At 42.7% G+C, this 19,613-nt stretch overlaps 1 protein-coding gene across 2 annotated transcripts in view; it reads right to left on the bottom strand.

Annotated features, from left to right (window-relative positions):
* MYO1E (myosin IE) overlaps positions 1 to 19,613 on the bottom strand; it is a 93,314-nt gene that overhangs the window by 62,566 nt on the left and 11,135 nt on the right. The window contains exons 3-7 of one of the 2 annotated variants that reach the window (XM_006107192.3): positions 11,664 to 11,751; positions 9,303 to 9,392; positions 5,580 to 5,711; positions 2,548 to 2,682; positions 533 to 665 (exon numbers count right to left, since the gene is read on the bottom strand). In XM_006107192.3, coding sequence (XP_006107254.2) covers positions 533 to 665; positions 2,548 to 2,682; positions 5,580 to 5,711; positions 9,303 to 9,392; positions 11,664 to 11,751 — 578 coding nt within the window. The remainder of the gene's footprint in view (positions 1 to 532; positions 666 to 2,547; positions 2,683 to 5,579; positions 5,712 to 9,302; positions 9,393 to 11,663; positions 11,752 to 19,613) is intronic. The other variant, XM_023747932.1, reaches the window with a different exon arrangement.

The following is a 19,613-nucleotide window of genomic DNA, read 5'->3' as shown; positions in this document are numbered from 1 at the left end:
TTCATTTTCAGAAATCCAATCTAATTCAACCCATGGGGCAAACTGAATCTGTGAGCTTTCCATATTTACATATATCCAATCACTTGCTCTTCATGACCTTTAGGTGAATGGAGATCCTGAAGATTCAGTGATAGAAAAGGTTTTTATGAGGAGACAAATCTTTTGAGTTATTCGGCTATTACCCTAATCCTCACTAAAGTATCGCTTTACTTTTAAACCTAGATGTGAGATTCTGCCAGCTTCCCCAAGGTTAATGATAAATTGAAATGAATTCACGAATGGTCTCTGGGTGTGACTCTGGGACAGTTAATGTGGGAGGCGGGAGGAGATGGGCGGGGGGAGTGGGCAGGTGCGCAGAAGAGGCCTGGACACTCACAGGCCCTTTTGTTCTGCCACAGCAGGACGCACGAGACTTCTCATCTCTCCCCAAAATACCTCAGTTGAGATCTAAGCAAAGGAAAGCGGTGGGTTACTTCTGATGGAGCTAAACAATGGTTTCCCCTTGTTCAACAACTGTGCCACGGCTACTCACACTCTTCACTCTCCACTGCGGCGTAGTTGCCGACTTCTTTGAAGCTGATGTTTCCCAGGTGGAGCACGCCTGCCACGATCTGCAGCACCAGCGCCTGCTCCTCCGCGAAGATCCCGATCACGTTCATCGCGTGCTGCAAGCGGGAAGAGAAATTACTCACATGAGCTGGTCATCAACCTTATAAGCACACAGCACAGGAGCCCAAGCTTCGACTGGGTGGTGCAGTGATATGTGGCTTAGCTAGTGACGGCAGCTGGAAGTCCCAGTCAGACATTATCCCTGACCAATGCACTCTCTCGCATCTCTCTCAAGTCTCAACATCATGCTGGAAAGGCAGTGTGTCCTTGAATAGAGCATGCTCCCCTCTAGGATAAGGGCCAAGTGAGCTGCAGGAGGAGAGGCGCGCAGCTGGAGCAGCAGCTGGGCACGGTCAACAAGTCTGTCCGCATCCCTTGGTGTGATCCTGGTGCCATGCCTCTCCCCCTAGGGCACTGGTGCCCGTGTCCAGCTACTCCAAATACACACAGAGGCCTTTCCCTTCACTGGGAGGACTGAGAATAGATTGTATTTGCAAAAGATCTCGGTTAAAAATCTCCAGGGATTCAAATAATAACAGCATCAGAGAAGTCTTATTTCTGAGGTCTATAAAATCGAATAAAAGCAGCTGAAAGGCTTGAGTCTTTGATATCCATATTCCAAAGGAAATTTACTCTAGAACCAATGCAGGCCCCTCATCTGCATTGCTCCAGCCAGCTCCTTTGGGGCCTCTTGATGTCCCCTCTTGTCCTGGCCCCTGGAAATACATCCTGCCCTTCAAGAACCAACACTAACTTTCTTTGAGCTGTACCTCCAAATGCCCTGCAGGGTCTCCCACTGGGCTCTGGCTCTGGGCTGAGGTTGGGCCAGGCTGGTAGCTGACTCAAAGGGCAGTAGCGATGCATCTCTTTGAGGCTAAATGGGTGACCGGCCCACCTCCAGAAAGGTCTAACTCAACTTGTTGTTTCCCCGAGGATGTAACCTTTTGTACTATAATGCACACACCGTGGGAAGGGCTCTCTGACCTGTACGTACAGAGTGAAGAGAAAGTGGGTGGGGAAAAGTCTGAAGGTGTGCTAATAAACTCAATCAGGTGTCTAACCTGATTGAGGTCCCAAGAGCGCTCTGCTTTGCCTTTCTAAGGAAGCAGCGCAATTGTGTGAGCTGCCAGTAAACAGGTGTGGTAAATGTGGTAAACTATGCACAACAGTTCTTACCTGCTAATCAGAACTCCTGGCTAGGGGAGTGGGGGTGGGGTGGGTTAATGATGCATGCACTATTTTTGTTTGTTTGTTTGTTAATGCTCACCTGAGGATATTTTTTCCGTTGGTTTTTAGAGAGAATGGAAGAGAGGGAGGGGGACACACACACATCAATGTGAGAGACACATCGATTGGTTGCCTCCAAACATGCCTCAACTGGGGATTGAACCTGCAACTCAGGTATATGTCCTTGAGCAGGAATTGAACCCTCCACCCTTTGGTGTGTGGAACAACGCTCTAACCCAGTGGTTCTCAACCTTGGCTGCACATTAGAATCATCTGGGAATCTTTTTAAAATCCTGATTTCTGGGCCTCATCCTCCGGAAATTCTGTTTCTTTGTTACTAATGTTGTGGCCCCACCCCATAACAAAGAAACAGAATTTTCAGAGGATGAGGCCCAGAAATCAGGATTTAAAAAAGATTCCCAGGTGATTCTAATGTGCAGCCAAGGTTGAGAACCACTGCTCTAACCTCCGGCCAGGGCACGTTCACTCTCCTTTTTTATTGCCCGTCTCAAATCTTTAAGCGGTCCTCTGGCAGCTGGGCAGGTGGCTATTGAAGGGTGCTTAAACGTGTTTTACGAATTGGACTGCTTACAGCAGAAAGAGGTGGAAATTTCATGCTGCTCTTGGCTTTGCTAACCTTCAGTGCCCTTCCTACCAGCCACAATGCCCTGCCCGCGAGCAGATCCCGCCTGGCCCCGCACCAGCACTTACCAGAGTTTCCTGAAACTCCCGCTTGTCATCAATGTCATCCACCTTGTAGGACCCGGAGAGGCTCAGGTAGTAGTAATAGTCCATGCTGGTGATGCCCAGGCTCTGCTTCTGGTCGGCAGAGGCGCCCTCGATGAGCTGGAACAAGAGACAGTGGGGTGGGTGTGATGCGACCTCAAAGTAGTCCCAGGCACCTCATGGTTCCTGCTGCCTCTGCCCTGAACAAGGGCGATGGGACTCTCTAGCCCTGCTTTCTGAAATGACCAGTGGTCCTCGCCCCCCAAATATGATGGGGCTTCAGGATTTCTGCTCTACTGCTGATAGCCCAAGGTCCTCTCTGCACATGCTGGTCCTTACCTCTCTGATAAGACCTGCAAGACCTGAGCAGCTCCCCTTGTCCAACACGGGGAGCGACTGCAGTGCTTCCCTGGTGAGATCCCGCAGGAGAGTGGAAACCAAGCCAGGTTATAATCCCTCTCCATTCCTGCTCAACTGGCCTGTGGCTTTCTAGAGCGCAGCTGGCCCCTCCGTGCGCTCACTGCAGGGTGCATATTAAAAAGCCACCGAAGGTCCACACTCTGGCATTCTGAAACCTCTAAGCAAATGACTGTCCCACACTTTTTGTTCCACCTCTGATATCTGCCTTAGGTCCGAGCAAGACCCTCTTAAGGGCTCCCACCAGTGCTGTGCTGCAAATACTTGACCAGCAAGTCTTGGGGAGAAAATGGATTTGTAGTGTCTGCCAGTTTCCATGGTGTAAATACTCCTCCCCTGACTGATGTCAAACTATTAAGAAAATGTCACTGAAGGAAGAGATGGAAAGAGATGCACACAGCCCAGGCAAGCCAGCTCCAGCCCTCTGCTGGCTCCAACCCAATGGGACTTAGGAAAATAGAGATGGTTCCTCTCCACACTTCTCCATTGCGGTCAAGTTCCTCATGTCAACTCAGCAGCACAGCCCCAAAACAGGGAACCTCATCTCCATTGCTGAGAAGTCCCAGGTCACCCATGACATCAGCTTCCCTTAGTTTTCTTCCCAGTCTCTTCGAAATCTTTTTGTACCACCCTCTTCCTATCTTTCCCTTCTGTTTATCTTTTTTCTTTTGTCTGAGAAAAAACTTTCCTTACTCTTCCTGTCTTCTCCCCACCCACATGGCACAGCCCCTCTCACTTGCATTTTCACCCCCCCAACCCCAACTCTCTTCTATCTACAAACACGTGCTCTTTGCCTTCTTTAGAAGCATTTCATTGACTCCGTGAGCTTCAAGCTGCAGACTCTACTTTCCCATCACGACTTAACTACCTGCATCTGGCCTCTCCCCTCGCCATTCTGATGAAATGACGCTTGACACTACTTCCAGTGGCAAAGTCCAACAGCCCTTTCTTGGTCCCTAGACCCCTGCCCCATCCTTTACCCACAAGAGCTCTGAGCATTTGATCCTGAAGCTCATTCCCGAGCTTCCCCTGGCTTCCGTGACACTGCAGGTTCCTGGTTTTCCTCCCCTGACTAACCCCCTGCTCCCCAATGCCTGCTCAATCTGCAGACCGTCCGCAGGCCCCCAGTCTTGTAGAGACATGGTTTTTCTCTCCACACTCACTCCCACGGGAGTCTCATCTATTCACAGCTTTAACTGTATGTCAGAATCTTTACCTCCATCTTCCCCTAAGCTCACCACTTCCACAGCCCCTAGTCTGCTGGTTTCCAACCTGTGGGCAGGGGATTTCTGGGTGAGGGGGGTGGGGGGGGGGAAGGGAGAGGGTGGAGAGAGGCACAGGGAATGGGGCCAGCATTTATTTAAAGGGGTTCTGGAAACAATTATGAACTTCACTCTAGTGCTTAGTAAATAATATACTATGTGTGTGCTATACAAAATTATTTTTCAATCATCTGTACATGTTGCTTTGATTAATACAATTAAAAGCATTACTGAAGTCACAAAAGCTTTTGGTCATTTATGTATTCTTTCAACCAACAAACTAACAGGAAGAATTGTTTGCCATCGTCTAAGATAAGCATGTCAAACTCAAAGGCTAACACAGGCCAAATAAATGAGGCATGCGGCCTGTGGGCCGCGAGTTTGACATGCTTGGTCTAAGACATCTATGTAATCGATAAGACTGAATTGGAGCTACCAACACAGTATAACTTCCCTCCAATCCAGTGGTCTTTAAACTGGAGCAAAACAAAAAATAGTCGCAGGCCTTTCTTCAAAGAAATCTAATGTGGATCCCCAATAGATGAAATGTATATAAACTCATACATAATGATATTGTCTATTGTATCATTATATTTTTAAAATAGTTAAAAACATTTTTAAAACTAGCTGAGTCAGATGACTGCCGAAGACTGGAACACAGTGTAAAAGCATCCTCCACCTGCTCTAGCCCTGAAGTCTCCACGGCTGCTGAGTGTCTAAGTCAAAACTTTTTGAGCTGACATAAAAGTGTCTAAGTCAAAACTTTTTGAGCTGACATTAAAGATCCATGGCCAATGGGGGAAGTAGGAGAGGGGAAAGGGGACAAATGGTCCTTCGTCCAATAACTGAATTATTCCCAGTCCTGGTCTAGATTTCCTGACTTTTTTTTTTTAATTTTGAAGACTCTGCCCTTGCAAACTTGTCGAGGACTCGCTCACACCTCCAGTGCCCTGTCCAGGCCACCAGACCTGCCTGCACAGCCTCCCCTCCATGTCATCCTGCACCCTCTTCATAGACCTCCCCTTCCCACCCCAGTCAATTCTCCCCACACGAACTTCTATTTGGCAAAGAATCAAGCTTTTGTTTTGAAGTCTTATCAATACTTTCTTGATTACTTAACTCTGTTTGTCTTCTCACCCCGACTAGAACTTACTCTCCTGTGAGGTTAGGGACATTCGTTCTGACAATTCTCTGCACGCTGACTTACACATTCTATTGTGATAAATGCTCCTTGGCTTACAGGCTAGATTGTCTACACCTGATTGCTGAGAGGAAACAAGCAAATCTAAATGTGGAGAAGGAATAAGGAAGTAGGAAAGAAACAATATAAAGGAAAACCTGGTAAAATATGTGAAAACTCCGCTCTCCAGGGTTCCTCATCACCACCCTAGATTTTTCCAGAAGGAAGTTGGAGATCTTTCCACCATCTGGTTCCCCACCTGGACTGAACTGGATTTCAAAGTATTTTCCCTGCAAGAAAGTTAGGGGTTTCCTTCAATGGTTAGTGAACAAAAACATGATGTTCCAAATAGGCGTTAGATACAGCATATAATTCAAGGAAATTCATTAATGCTAGATACATTCTGAATTATTCCCAGTCCTGGTCTAGATTTCCTGACTTTTTTTTTTTTAAATCAGACAATAGCCTGTACTCTTGTCCAATCATACAATTCTGTATTGAGAAAGAGAATCTACCACTCTAGTCCAACTAAATAAGGACATGTTACACTCCTTGCCAGTTTTCCCGAGTAGGGGTTTGCTTGCTAAGCCGGAAGCTGTAAAGAATGGGACAGAAAATCCCAGGGTCCCTTTGATCTAAGGAGAGTGAACTCTATCAGCCTCTAAGAAGAAGCAGATTTTCCCTCTGACAGGCATCTTGCTGACTTTGAGCAAAAGCAATTCCTCTGACCCTCTGGAGAATCTACAATTCTTATATAAAATAAAAACACTTGATTATAAAGAAGGTCCTCGCCAGCTAGTTGTGGGTGTGGAGATTTTTGTTACTGTTGTAGTTAATATTTCCTTTTAAATTATTGCTAAGAGGGAACAAAGGAGAAGAAAACCTTGGAATTTAGCTGGAAAAGGTGCCCAGATTGTTAAGTAAATGACTTTTTTTCCCTCTTTCATTAGAATTTAGCTTCTTCCCAGTCCTCAGAAGGTCTACTAGTAGAAGAGTAAACTTAAATGAAGAAAAAGATGAGAATGTGGGTGTTAAGGAGTGGTGTGGCCTATGGTCACATGGGAAAGCATGCCCGGCCTAACTGTATTCACATGTAATATTTTAAAAATGTGAATGCTGATGAATTCCACCCATCTCAGGGCTGAATCCTGCCAGGCCGCAAGTCTGTGACTAGAACTGTAAACTCATTAAGGGCAAGAAAAGCACACGGCATATTTTTCCTACTGCCCCAGCACCCAGAACCTGCTGTGTCCCTGGGAAGTCACTTGCCGATTCCAGGTATCTGAGGAGGCTACTCTCGAATGGCCTATTTGCCTTACTCTGATGACTCCTCCCACCCCCCTCCCCAAAACAAGCACCCAGAAGCATCAGACACAGAGAGGGAGCACAGACCACTGCTATCCTGAATTACAGTACAGTGGTTCCTGGGAAAGGCTGGCTGAGCAAGCTCCCCTGCGCTTCCCATGTGGCCATTCTTCTCATCTTTTCCTTTCAGCTGGTTCTGGAGGGAAGGATTCAGTGCCCATCCATGTAACCTCCATCAAGTGGGGGTGGGAATGAAACCAAACAGGACATCACATCTAGGAAGGGTAGACATTGTAAATGGCAAACTCTCAAGTTCTTCTAGAAGTGGTTCCAAACCTTGGTCGACTGTTAGAAAGACCTGGTGAACCTTTAAGAAATGCCAGTGTGGTTTCTTCTGTATATCCTTAGCTATAAGACTGTTCAACTAAACTTGTCTTCAGATGGTTATCCAGGTTGATTGTTCTGTAATTTAGTTGTAATTGTGAGGTGGTGCTGGGGGGAGGTGAGTGCAACTCCCTCCTACTTCATGGCCATCTTGGATCCCCTCTTCTTAATTATATAATGTTTTATGTAACGTGCATTTTAAAATGAAAACTGGACCATATTGCAAATATTGTTCTTTAACCTTTTTTTATTTAACAATATACTATGGATATCTTTTCTAAAAAGTCATTATTAACAGAGAACTTAGATATTGTGCCCTAAAAGTATTGTTGGGTCACAGACAATGAACATTTTCAATTTTGGTAAAGATGGTCAAGTTGCCCTCCAGCAGAAATGTGTCCACTTTCAACCAATAGTGTCTTTTCTCTGGTATCAATCTCCTTAATACTTGCCCACCTAAGAGACAGAAAATGGTTTTAATTTATATTTCTCTCATTATTCCTGGGAACATCCTTGGATGCCCATTAGATGTTATTCTACGTGTAATGTGCCCGTCCATACTCTTTCCCATCTTTTTTTGAGGGCTGTAAGACATTATTTTGTAATCAGAAAAATATAAATTGCTGGATATTTTCGTCTTGTTTTACAAAAATTGACCAATGTATCATCCTTGTCTCAGGATAAAGAATAATTTTTATTGGGAAAAAATCAAGAGGACTATTGACTTAATTATTTTCTGCTCTCTAAATGAGCAAAAGAAGGGGGCTGGTAGCAAGAGAGTTAAGTTTGGTCAAATCCATTTTTACAAGGAAGATTGAGATTAAAAGGGGAAAAAACGGTCAAGTGGAAGGTGTATTCCCATCTTCTTTCTATTGCATTACCTAGAAGCTTCTTCAAGATTAAACGACCCAGCCAATGAGAAGAAGAAAAAAAAAAGACAGATCAACAACTGAACACATGGTTTGAATAATATTGAACAGCAAGGAAAATGAGGGCAATTCTGACAGATATAAATCACGAGGGAACCAAACAATCACTGCATGAGAGCTTAAAGAATTCTCTTAGAAAATAGAAGCTTCCTTACAATACAGAAAGGTAAAAAAGAAATCATCTTTCTCCCAAATTCCCACTTAATTATTTTAAAATGGTCCAGCATCCGCCTTAAAGATAGCTCCTTGAATGCTTTCCTGCCAGACATAGTCTATGAGCTAAGACGAAAAATCTACATAAATCAAAGCTACTGGGCAAATACTGTTTTTTGGAAATGTGGCTTCTTGTCAAGGGGAATATATTTATTTTCATCCTTGCCAGCCTTTCAATTCTCAGAAGACGTTCAGACAGAAAAGTGTTGTCATGGGCATTCATAATGCCTTCTGCTGACATTTTCATTACCTTGGGTAAGTGGGCCGGTCAGGAGGCAATCTATCAGGTTAAGTCCAATCATTTTGGGTGTTGTTATGTTACATGAAATACATAAAACACACCAACCTATGAGGGAGGAGGCAGTCAACTCACTCTGCCTGACATAGAGAAGGAGGGTTCTCTACAAGGTGCCGGACCATAGTGTGTTAGCCCTTCATTTTCCACAGACCCAGCCTATGAGCAAGAGCAAAGCAAGAGGCTTTGGGCTCAGCCAGCGTGGCTCAGTGGTTGAGCGTCGACCTATGAACCAGGAGGTCACAGTTCGATTCCCAGTCAGGGCACATGCCCACGTTGTGGGCTTGATCCCCAGTAGGGGGCATGAGAAGACAGCCGATCAATGAGACTCTCTCTTCTCTGAAATCAATCAAAATGAATGAATGAATGAATGAATGAATAAATAAATAAATGAAAAGAAAAAGGCTTTGGGACCCAGCCTACTTATTACTTTGTCTGGGAAAGAAGGTCTCTTTCCTCCAGGGCACAAAGCAAACTCCTCCAGCACCAATTTCTATTTTCCTTAGGAAGGCAACTCAAGTTGAGAACTGTATTAAAAAATTAGCTGATTTATATCCCGGGGTTCAAAAATAACTTCCGCTAAAGGGCAAATTGAAGCCTGACAGCATGCCGCTAGAGAAAATGAAGACAAGATGCAAAAGGCAGCCTCCTGATGACATGTGAAAGCTCCCGTTGCCTTGGAGACACCGGACTTAGACCGGGTGTATCCACACCTCCAGCCAGGCGGCATTTCCCGAAGCAGGGAAGAGACTTACAAATCGGCTGGAATTGTTGTTCCGGACGGTCTTGGCGTTGCCGAAGGCCTCCAGCAGCGGGTTGGACTGCAGGATGATGTCCTTGACGTGCTGTCACAGCAAACAGACCAGGGGTCAGGAAGGCGCACACACCCACCACACTGAGCAATGCCAAACGCTCCCTAAGGACCCGGCTTCTGGATGCAGCAGGGAGTGGCCTCAAGTCCACATGTCCCCGCAGGTTCAGGAGGATTTACTCTTTCCTCTCGACAGACTTCAACCTGTTAGTGGGTTTGTGTCTTCCAACTCCCTGGATTCAGGCAGGAGTCCTGGAGCCAGGGTCCCAGCAGTGAATCAGGATCTCCAAACACTCCTGGCCTGGGCTTCCACCCTGCTGTGCTTTAGCCCGCAGCCCTGGGGTGCCTGGGGTGCCGGGACTCCCGCAGGAAGGGGCATCTCCTCACTGCTCTGATCTGATTCTTGACTATCCCTATCCCTTCTCTACCCAACTGCTCTCCCTGCCTGTTGCACCCCCACCTCCACCCTCTTCACTGGGAGGGACAGGGACCTTATGGAAAATGAAACAGTTTCTCCTACTCAAGCAAGGCTGTAGACACAGTTTTGTGTTTCCCAAACTTTCACATGCGGCACTCACTTTCGGATCTTGTTAAAATGCAGATGGGGGTCTAGTAGGTCTGAGGCAGGACCTGAGAGCTTGCATTTCTAACCAGTGCCTGGTGCCCTTGGTTCTGCCAACATGAAGCCATGTTTTGAGCAGCAAGAGCAGATGCTGGTTTGTACAGAACAATTGCTGGCCCGCCGGAGGGCAAGGATTGGGCTTTCAAACACCCTCGTTCGGTACCAGACTGAAAAGTGTGCAAAACACCTCCTGGGCAAGATAGCTCAGTAGACAGGAGTTGATGTTGGAGAGGTCTTTCAACAAGTGAGTCATTCCTTGTACTTCTAATTATTCACATGCTATGGTTAAACATGTTCCAGAAATAACAAGTCTTTGGTTTGTGCTCTGTAGCTACTGACTAATTTCAAGCCAAGAGCTCTGCCTCATTGTCCTCATAGGAAAACAGGAAGAGAAAAGTCAACATTAAATGTCTGCAGTCTGGCCACTAAGTCATGGTCTGGAGAAAACGGGGCTGGATTAAGGCACTAACTACTAATTGACTATGTAACAGCCAAAGTGCTCCCTTTGGTGCCCTCCTGAGCACTCAGAAGAGGAAGAACTGGAATCACATCGACCGGGGCCATGTCATTAGCGATGGCACCAGAGGCAAGTTCTGGGTGGTCCCTCTATGAGGTCAGTTTCAAAATTTAGAAATATCACTTCCAATCCAACTAGTCTTCTTTAAAAAACTCATGGATTTATATAAACCTTGCTTTTCATTGTAAAATTAATTTTGACATGTGGATCTTCCTAATCCTTTATATATGTTTGCTAATCAGACACACCTACACCACTTATCAACACTCAGTTTCTCATAGCATAGGGAGAGAACAAAAGAAAGGCTTTTCCTTGTCTCTTGTCTTCTTTAATTACTGACGTGTTAACTGGGAATCTTTATTCATGTTTCCATCCATTCACCTATCTATCCATCCATTCATCCGCTCTCAAGATGTCCAGTAGAATTTTGTGGTAAGCGTATTGGGGAAAAGAGAAAGAGCAAATTACAGTAAAGGAACAGCCCACCACAAAATGACATCCTGGATTCCTGTCTCCGTATTAGTCTTCTAGGGAGAGGATGTGGCTACATGAATGGAAAAAAGCACGTGGACTGCACCACGCCAGTCTAGGTTCTGGAGCTGCACTCACTGTCCAAGATGGAAGCCATGAGCCACAGGTGGCTTCGATTTGCAACATGGCTAGTCCCAATTGAGATGTGCTGTAAAGGTTGAATACACACTGGATTCCAACGATTTAGCACCCACAAGAGTGTAAAATATCTCATCAATATTTTAATATTAAAATGATAATGTTTTGGATATGTTGGGTTAAATAAAATGGATGTTAAAAATTAATTTCATGAGCCTCTTTTTACAAAAATATGTCACATCAAATAACTTTATACAAGTATCATTTTGCATACATTTCAGCACATCTACTAGTAAAGGACACATTCTCTTAAGCAGGATTAATGAGTCAAAAGGTACATGTGTCATGCACCTTTTGCTGAAATGCCCTCCAGAAAAGTACATATACTAGTTCATGCTCCTACCAGGGAGGTATGAGAGGCCTATGCCCCGCTTTTTTTTTTTTTTTACCAATAGAATGTTTCAAACACTTCAAAATGTTTGCCATTCTGACAGTTATGGAACCTCTTACATTTCATGTAGGACAGGGTCTCAAAATGGGCTACATCACAAACTCACCTGGACTTTGGGGCCTCCTCCAGACACTCTGGAGACATAACTCATGATGTATTTGGCCGCCACTGTCTTTCCAGCACCACTTTCACCACTGAGGAAAGAAAGACAAAAATGAAGTGGGTTACACCCATGAAGTGGATTACAACCTGCTCCCCTCTCCTCTGACCCCCATCCCCAAACAAAAAAGAAATTCAGTAAAAAATGCACAACACTGATTGAGAAAGACAAATCATGCCAGGATCAGGTCACCTCAATGACTTATATGTACAATATCAACATGGTGTGTGGGCCAGGGTCTTAACAATTATCATCATGTACTTGATAGACAATTAAGCATTCTAAATGCCTAGTAATAGGGGACACACTTAGGAACATTATGGAATATCAGAAGGATGGAATGGTGTACAAAAATTACAACTGACATGAAGAGTGTAAACATAGGAAAAAAACATATAAAGCAATGTTAAGTGAAATAAATCTGATTCAAATTATATATAAAACAGTTACAAAAATGTAAATGAAAAAGTACATAAGAAAAAAAGACTAGAACTAACACAAAACATTAGCAGAGGTTTTGGTAAAGAAAAAGATATCGCGGGAGACTTATTTCAGTTCATTATTTACCAAATATTTAGTAACTAAAGAAAGAAAAAGTAGGCACCCTCAGTATCTTGAACTGATGCAAGCAACTTTAAAATTGAAGTCCTAAAATTAAATGATGAGGCAATATTAATCATATCCTGAATAACAAAAGACTACCTCCCGTTTTGTGGTCTTACTGTATGGGGAAACTCTTGTTAACGTAGTCTGTTTGACAAAATACCAGTTCCCTTCCTTCAAAATTCCCTTGAACTGATGATGACGTCAATTCAAGACATGCTTAAGTTAGTCAGATATCTCATCTATTGGTGACCCTTGTGCTACCATGATAGAATTAAAGGAATCCATATCTTGTAAAGTGATAAAATTTAGTATAAAAAATTCAGACAATATTTTTGTTTGCAATTGGTGATCAAGAATTTTAGGATACAGAGCAAATGTTCTTGTATGAACACCCAACCTAATGAACTATTATCAATTGTTTAGTTACTTCAGAAAAGAGGAAACATTTGCTTAGGGTACAAATCTAACCAGGTGACCCCAAAAGGAAATGAAAAAATTAAATATTTCAAAACAAAACAAATAATTAAAGTAGCCATCATAGCAAATCTCAGAACTTTGTTCAATTTCCTTGAACTAATTAGAGAAATTATGGGGAAGAATGAGGAAACCATATTCTTTGAGAACCTCAAAGGTCTGAATCCACCTAAGCAAATCATTCACATCCCATTACTCAGCCCCGGGCTTCTGGGCCACATGACTAGGGAAAACGAACTGAGATTTCCTAAGGAAGATACAGTGGCAAGCAGAAAGCCAGTGAGTCTGGGATGACGTGCCATACCATTTTCAAAGAACATGCTTCCTCACAGCACAGATATGGTATGTACAGCAAATATTTCAGCTCCATGAAGAAGTTATCTGTTTAAATGGTCCATATAATGAGATGATTTATATGCTAGCTCAAGGGTCAAAACATACATTCTTGCTCATTTAAAGCATAGGTCTTGTCAGCAATGAAACTCCATTTTTTAACCTTGTAAATAATGTGAATGCTCAAGAATATTGGAAAGTCCGAGTACAATGGTATAACCACCCAATATAATATTACATAGACATTTAAAACAATGAGAGAACTATGTGGCAACATAAAGACGATGCAACCAAAGTGGCCATATAAGCAGGAGATAATATATCTACAGCATAATTACAACTATGGGCATTCATGATAATGCCCTCGGCTGATTGGAAATGCAACAAGGAAAAAAATACTTGACTTGGGGAGCTGGTATTTGGATGACTGTATCTTTTGATGTGATTTCGCTTAATGCTTACCTTTTTGAGATGGGCAATTATCCATGTATTACAGATTTTTAAAAACAGCATTTCCAGAAAAAGTGGGCTCACATATCACAATGATAACCAAGAAGGATCAATTTCTTTAGATTGTTACTCAACTTATTATATACTATGATGAGTAAACATATTTTCACTTTAGAATTCCTTATAGCAAACTCTGTGTGTGTGCGTGTGTGCATGTGTGTGCATGCATGTGAAAGAGAGAAGGGAAAAAGAATAAATTTTACTAGAATTATGAAATAAAAGTATAATCCCTCCACTGTGTCTTTGGCTAATGATGTGGTCAGACATGAAATATTTCATTTCTTTTGTTGGAAACAAAAGAAAAGAAAAATAATGGAAAGTAACTTGTTTTACATATTAAAATAAGTATGCCAGGTCCAATAATAGGGCATCTACATTCTCAGGAATTCTGATATTTTTTCAGAAGATTTAAAATAATTAGTTCTGGCTGAACATTGATCGGAACTTTCATTCTTTGGTTTCGGTTTACAGACACTTAACACAAAGTCCTATTGATCAGAGGCCGGTAATTTGCCCAGAATATGGTACAAAAATGGAATGTTAGATAATTACTTGAAGCGTACAGTATATACAAACATGATTATACTGGCTTTTCTGGATGGGAAAATATTGTTTCTTCCCCTGGACTAAAGCCCAAGTTAAAAGAATGTGACGGTATCAGACAAATTATATAGCACACCCAAAACTATTTGCTTTGCATCTCAGAGCAGTTAGAGCAATTTGCTTGGCTTATGGTTATAGGCAGCCTTTCTTAATGAAATTGCCTTCACTTGACTTCTAAAGAGAAGAAAAAAATACTCTAAAAGTGTATGTACCTTAAATTAGAACAATGCCCCCTGTTTGTCCCTATATTCTGCAGCTTGTCACAATCCTCAAAGTACTTAATAAATGCTCACGTTTGGGCCACCTTCTGACCTGCTGAATCCCAGTCTCTAGGGACAGGGCCTAGCAATCGGAATTTTTAACAAAGTCCCATGATCTTGTATAGCTGGGAATTAGCCCAGCAAATTTAAAACAAAGTCAAGACAGACTTCATAGGAAATATGAATTCAAATAGGAAATAATGCATTTTCTGTGTGTGTGAGCTATAGAAATGGAAACATATGCTAAAACTTCAAAGAAATGGAAAGAATGTTCTGGGGAGGGGACCTATTTACAATAGTATGTTAATAATTGAATTCAAGGACCATAATTGTTTTTCTTAGCCTGAAGGTTGTTCTTCACTTAAAAATAAATGATGTGTTCAATTCAGTTCAACTTTTTCTAGCAAATGTAAAATATTTCAGTCAATTTTTTTTCAGAGATATCCCATAGAATAAGTAGAGTCAACCATTTCAACTGTTGGAAGATTCAGCAGTCTATTCCCATCTGCCCCTTCCTAGTCTCAAAATATGTCTCATGGTTCTTAACCACAGTAGCTGTTGTTCTCTTATAATTGATCAAGTTAATGTAATTGACATGTTGCTTTTCCAACTCTGTATTGGTTTGCATGTTAGAAAGGATACAAAGGTAAAGCAAAAATTGTATGTGCATTTCTTTTTTTAAAAAAATATATCTTTATTAATTTCAGAGACGAAGGGAGAGGAAGAGAGAGATAGAAACATCAGTGAGAGAGAACCATTGATTGGCTGCCTCCTGCACACCCCCTATTAGGGACTGAGCCCAAAACCTGGGCATGTGCCCTGACTGGTAGTCAAACCATGATTTCCTGGTTCACAGGCTGATGCTCAACCACGGAGCCCTGTCGGTTGGGCTTGGGCGTATGTACATTTCTTTACCCAACAGGCATCGTCTAAGTCAGCGGTTCTCAACCTGTGGGTCGCGACCCCTTTGGGGGTCGAATGACCCTTTCACAGGGGTCGCCTAAATACATCCTCCATCTCAGACATTTACATTACGATTCATAACAGTAGCAAAATTACAGTTATGAAGTAGCAACGAAAATAATTTTATGGTTGGGGGTCACCACAACAGGAGGAACCATATTAAAGGGTCGCAGCATTAGGAAGGTTGAGAACCACTGGTCTACGTCCTGACATGAGCCTAGTTCTAGGCTGGAGGTTGGAGATGTGGCTCTTGCCCTGGAGGAGCTCATGGCCTCCTGGGGAAGGCGGGTGCACAAATGCTATGATACTACTGAGGCAATGGGGGCGCTATTATAGGGACTCCTGGGGGCATCCCTGACTGGAGTGTGTGAAGATAAATGAAATGAGACAGTGAAGTTCTGAACATTCCCACTGGGACCTATTCACTGAGACCCTACCCAGCCAGCGTGGCTCAATGGTTGAGTGTCAACCTATGAACTAAGAGGTCAAGGTTCAATTCTCAGTCAGGGTACATGCCCAGGTTGCAAGCTCAATCCTCAGTGTGGGGCGTGCAGGAGGCAGCCAATCAATGATTCTCTGTCATCACTGATGTTTCTACCTCTCCCTCTCCCTTCCTCTCTGAAATCAATAAAAATATATATATATATATATATATATATATATAATTTTTTTTAAAGTACAAATTTCCAGTTATAAAATAAATAAGTCATGAGGATGTAATATATAGCATGTGACTACAGCCAATAATACTGTATTGCATATTAGGAACCTGCTAATAGAATAGGTCTTAAAAGTTCTCATCCCAAGAAAAAATTTTTTATAACTATGTGTGGTGACAGATATTAACTAGACTTATTGTGATGATCATTTCACAATATACACATTTATCAAATCATCTTGTATACCTGAAACTTATATAATATGTCCATTAGACCTCAATGAAAAGAAAGGAGCAAACTAACATATTTTTGTTGTAATAATTGTAGCATGTGTCCATCGAGTGTCTAAAGCAGGTCAGCAACTGTTAAGGGCTTTACACACATAATCATTTGATCTGAATTAAAGCCCTGGAAGGTAGGTGCTATTCTTATCCCAATTTTTTGATGAGAAATGCTAAGCAACTTGCCCAGGATCACATAGCTAGTGATGACATTGCTAGGAAAGGACTTGAGATAGACTGACTCAGGAGTTACAGTGCTTCAGACCAGGGTGTGTATTTAAAATCCACACATGGGTTAGATAGTCAATTACAACCAGCAATATTTCCCGAAGTAACTCCATGAATAGCACAGTTTGTAGTATCATCAAACTTGTAACCAACCACTCCTGAATCTTTTCTTATACACACCCCTTTAAGTAAGGCTTCTGCCAAAAACATTTATTATCTCACACACAGTTGGAACTAACAAATAATAGCCTGCCTGCGCCGCTGTGATCACAAGATGCGATTGAGAATGAGAATCACAGCAGAGAAGGTCCATCCCCGCCCTGGCAGCCCTGCTGCATCTGGGAGAGAAAGAAGTCTGAGGTGAAGCATCTCTTTGCCCCAAGAGAAAGGGTGACCTGTGAAGACCTTGGAAGGACACTGACAAATAATCCTCAAGGACATGCGAAGGCTAAATGGATAAAATGCAAAATGAAAGAGTCACCAAAGCCACCGACTAAATGATAAAAGTTCAGTCTTTAACATAATGAGCAAAGTGTGAACAAGTCAAAGCTGTTATTTCTTCCCAGTCAATTAGTATTGTCAGACAAAATGTTCCCTCTAGACCAGCGGTTCTCAACCTGTGGGTCGTGACCCCTTCACATCCTGCATATCAGATATTTACATTCCGATTCATAACAGTAGCAAAATTACAGTTATGAAGTAGCAACGAAAATAATTTTATGGTTGGGGGTCACCACAACATGAGGAACTGTATTAAAGGGTCGCGGCATTAGGAAGGTTGAGAACCACCGCTCTAGACTGCCAAGAAAATGGCCCATGGCAATGCTCACCTTGGCCCAGCCCCAGGCAATAGGAGGAACCCACTGTTTCCTATGGAGGCCAAGTTTGAGCCCAAGCTCAGCTAGTTATTATGTCTGAACTTCCTCTTAAGGCCACTAGCAGATATTTTACGTCACTCCTGAACATTTTAAAAAAGTGTGTCTATTTCCTTATTCAGCTTTCCTTATATTCCTTTAAGATATTAACCCCCATTTTGCAGATGAAGTGGCCGAGGCGTACAGAGGTCATACACTTTAGACAGAACAGAATAAAGAATCCACCCTGTGACTCAACCCCAGAGATCTTTCCACTACACAACGTGACTGTGGGTGGTAATGGATTAGCAAACAGATAACCTGACACCTGCTGACTCACAGCAGCAGAGAAGTGGAAAGAGGGTAACAGTGGGCCAGGCAGCCTGAGCTTGGAGCATGGCTGTGCCCTATTTCAGATGCGAGATGCTTAACGTGTTTCTTATCTCTCTTAAGACTCAGTTTCTTGGTCTGCAAAAAGGAGGGTAGTAATACCTAGTTTGCCAGGTTGTAAAGACATATAAGTAAAAGATGCCGAGACATAAAGCAACTATCCAAAAAAGGTTAATTATTATGATCATAGAGAGTATATTAATTAGCTAATGAGTCAGCGCTCCTGAGTAACACTTTGACTAATGATAAAAGAATTTCAGCCCGGCTGCGGAGGCTCAGTGCTTGAGCATTGACCTGTGAACCAGAAGGTCACGGTTCCATTCCTAGTCAGGGCACATGCCCAGGTTTCAGGCTTGATCTCCACTGTGGGGCATGCAGGAGGCAGCCAACCAATGATTCTCTCTCATCATTGATGTTTCTCCCTCTCCCTTCCTCTCCGAAATCGATAAAAATATATTTAAAAAAAAGAATTTCAGCAATCACATAGGCCAGAAGGTAATATTTGCAGAGAGCTTGGGGAAAAGGTAGATTGAGTCCCTGCTCTTCAAACCTCTCACCTCCAGTGAGAGGGTGGTGCTTCCTACAGATTCCACAATCAGGGGTATGAACTGACAGGACCTCCCAAAGCCAGGCCAGACAGGGAGCCTCAAAGGCCAATCGGTGCTCCTGGGATAAACAAGAAATTGGGTGGACCAACAGAACCAGAGGAGGTTCCAATACTAATAATAAAAGATTCCTGAAATACATCAAAGGCAGGAAGACAAGTCGACGATCCATGAGACACTTGTTGCTGCCTAGGTAGAGACGAGACACAAGCCAAATATTAGAGCTGCTCTGATTTTTAAAATCTTTTCATTTTGAATCTTCACTACTGTAAATATTAGGGATTCCAAGTCTTTTGAAGCAGGTAGGTCAGAAATCTTAGGTCCAGTAGTGATGACTATCTCCTTTTCCTCTTCCAAATTTCTCATATTCAGTGAGTCACCAAATCCTTTTGATGTACCTTCAAAGTATCTTTCACGTCTTTATTTATTCTTTAAAAAATATTTGTTCAGCACGTATTCAGGATACAATCTACAAGACTTTGCAAACGGGTGTTGGACACATTGCAGGCAGAATGCCCTACTCTGCAGAAAAACCTGCTGAAGAATATTTCAAGCAAAAAAAATTTAGAAACTGCACTAAAGGCGATGCTTTCATATTGACAATACGTTTTTTGAAAAAGGCTGGGACAGCAGGAGCGGATGTAGGCCAAAAGTGATAGAAATTCGCTTTGATTCGCAATAAAACTGCCACATAAATGTTCTCTAAGGTCTCATAAGTCTCCATAGGGGTCAGAAATGCCTCTGGCTAAGCTTTTGTTTGGTGATACAGAGATGGTAGAAAATTGAGAAAAATTTGCTATTTCTCCTTCCCCTTTGCCACACCAGATACTTTTATTAAATAGATTTGCATAGATATCTCTGATAGATCCAGCGATATAACATATGTAATTCCAAAACACAAATCCAAATTCTGAATTTTGGAGCAAAAAAAAAAGTGATGAACGGAACAGATATAGTTGCTCATTTACTGAGCTCACAAGTGTGTCTAGCTGCATCTTCAGGTGCCCATCATTGTCAATGATACTAATGGAGCTATAGCTGTTGCATTTTTCTATTGGCATTGCCCGGAGTCCGCATTCACTTCCTGTTCCTTTACTCCTGCATAGGCTTATGGAATGTCACACATCAGA

This window comes from Myotis lucifugus, unplaced genomic scaffold, assembly GCF_000147115.1.
Source record: "Myotis lucifugus unplaced genomic scaffold, Myoluc2.0 scaffold_1062, whole genome shotgun sequence".
NCBI classification, from domain to species: domain Eukaryota; kingdom Metazoa; phylum Chordata; class Mammalia; order Chiroptera; family Vespertilionidae; genus Myotis; species Myotis lucifugus.
Note: the sequence above shows the minus strand (reverse complement) of the source record. Positions and strands in the feature narration are given on the sequence as shown.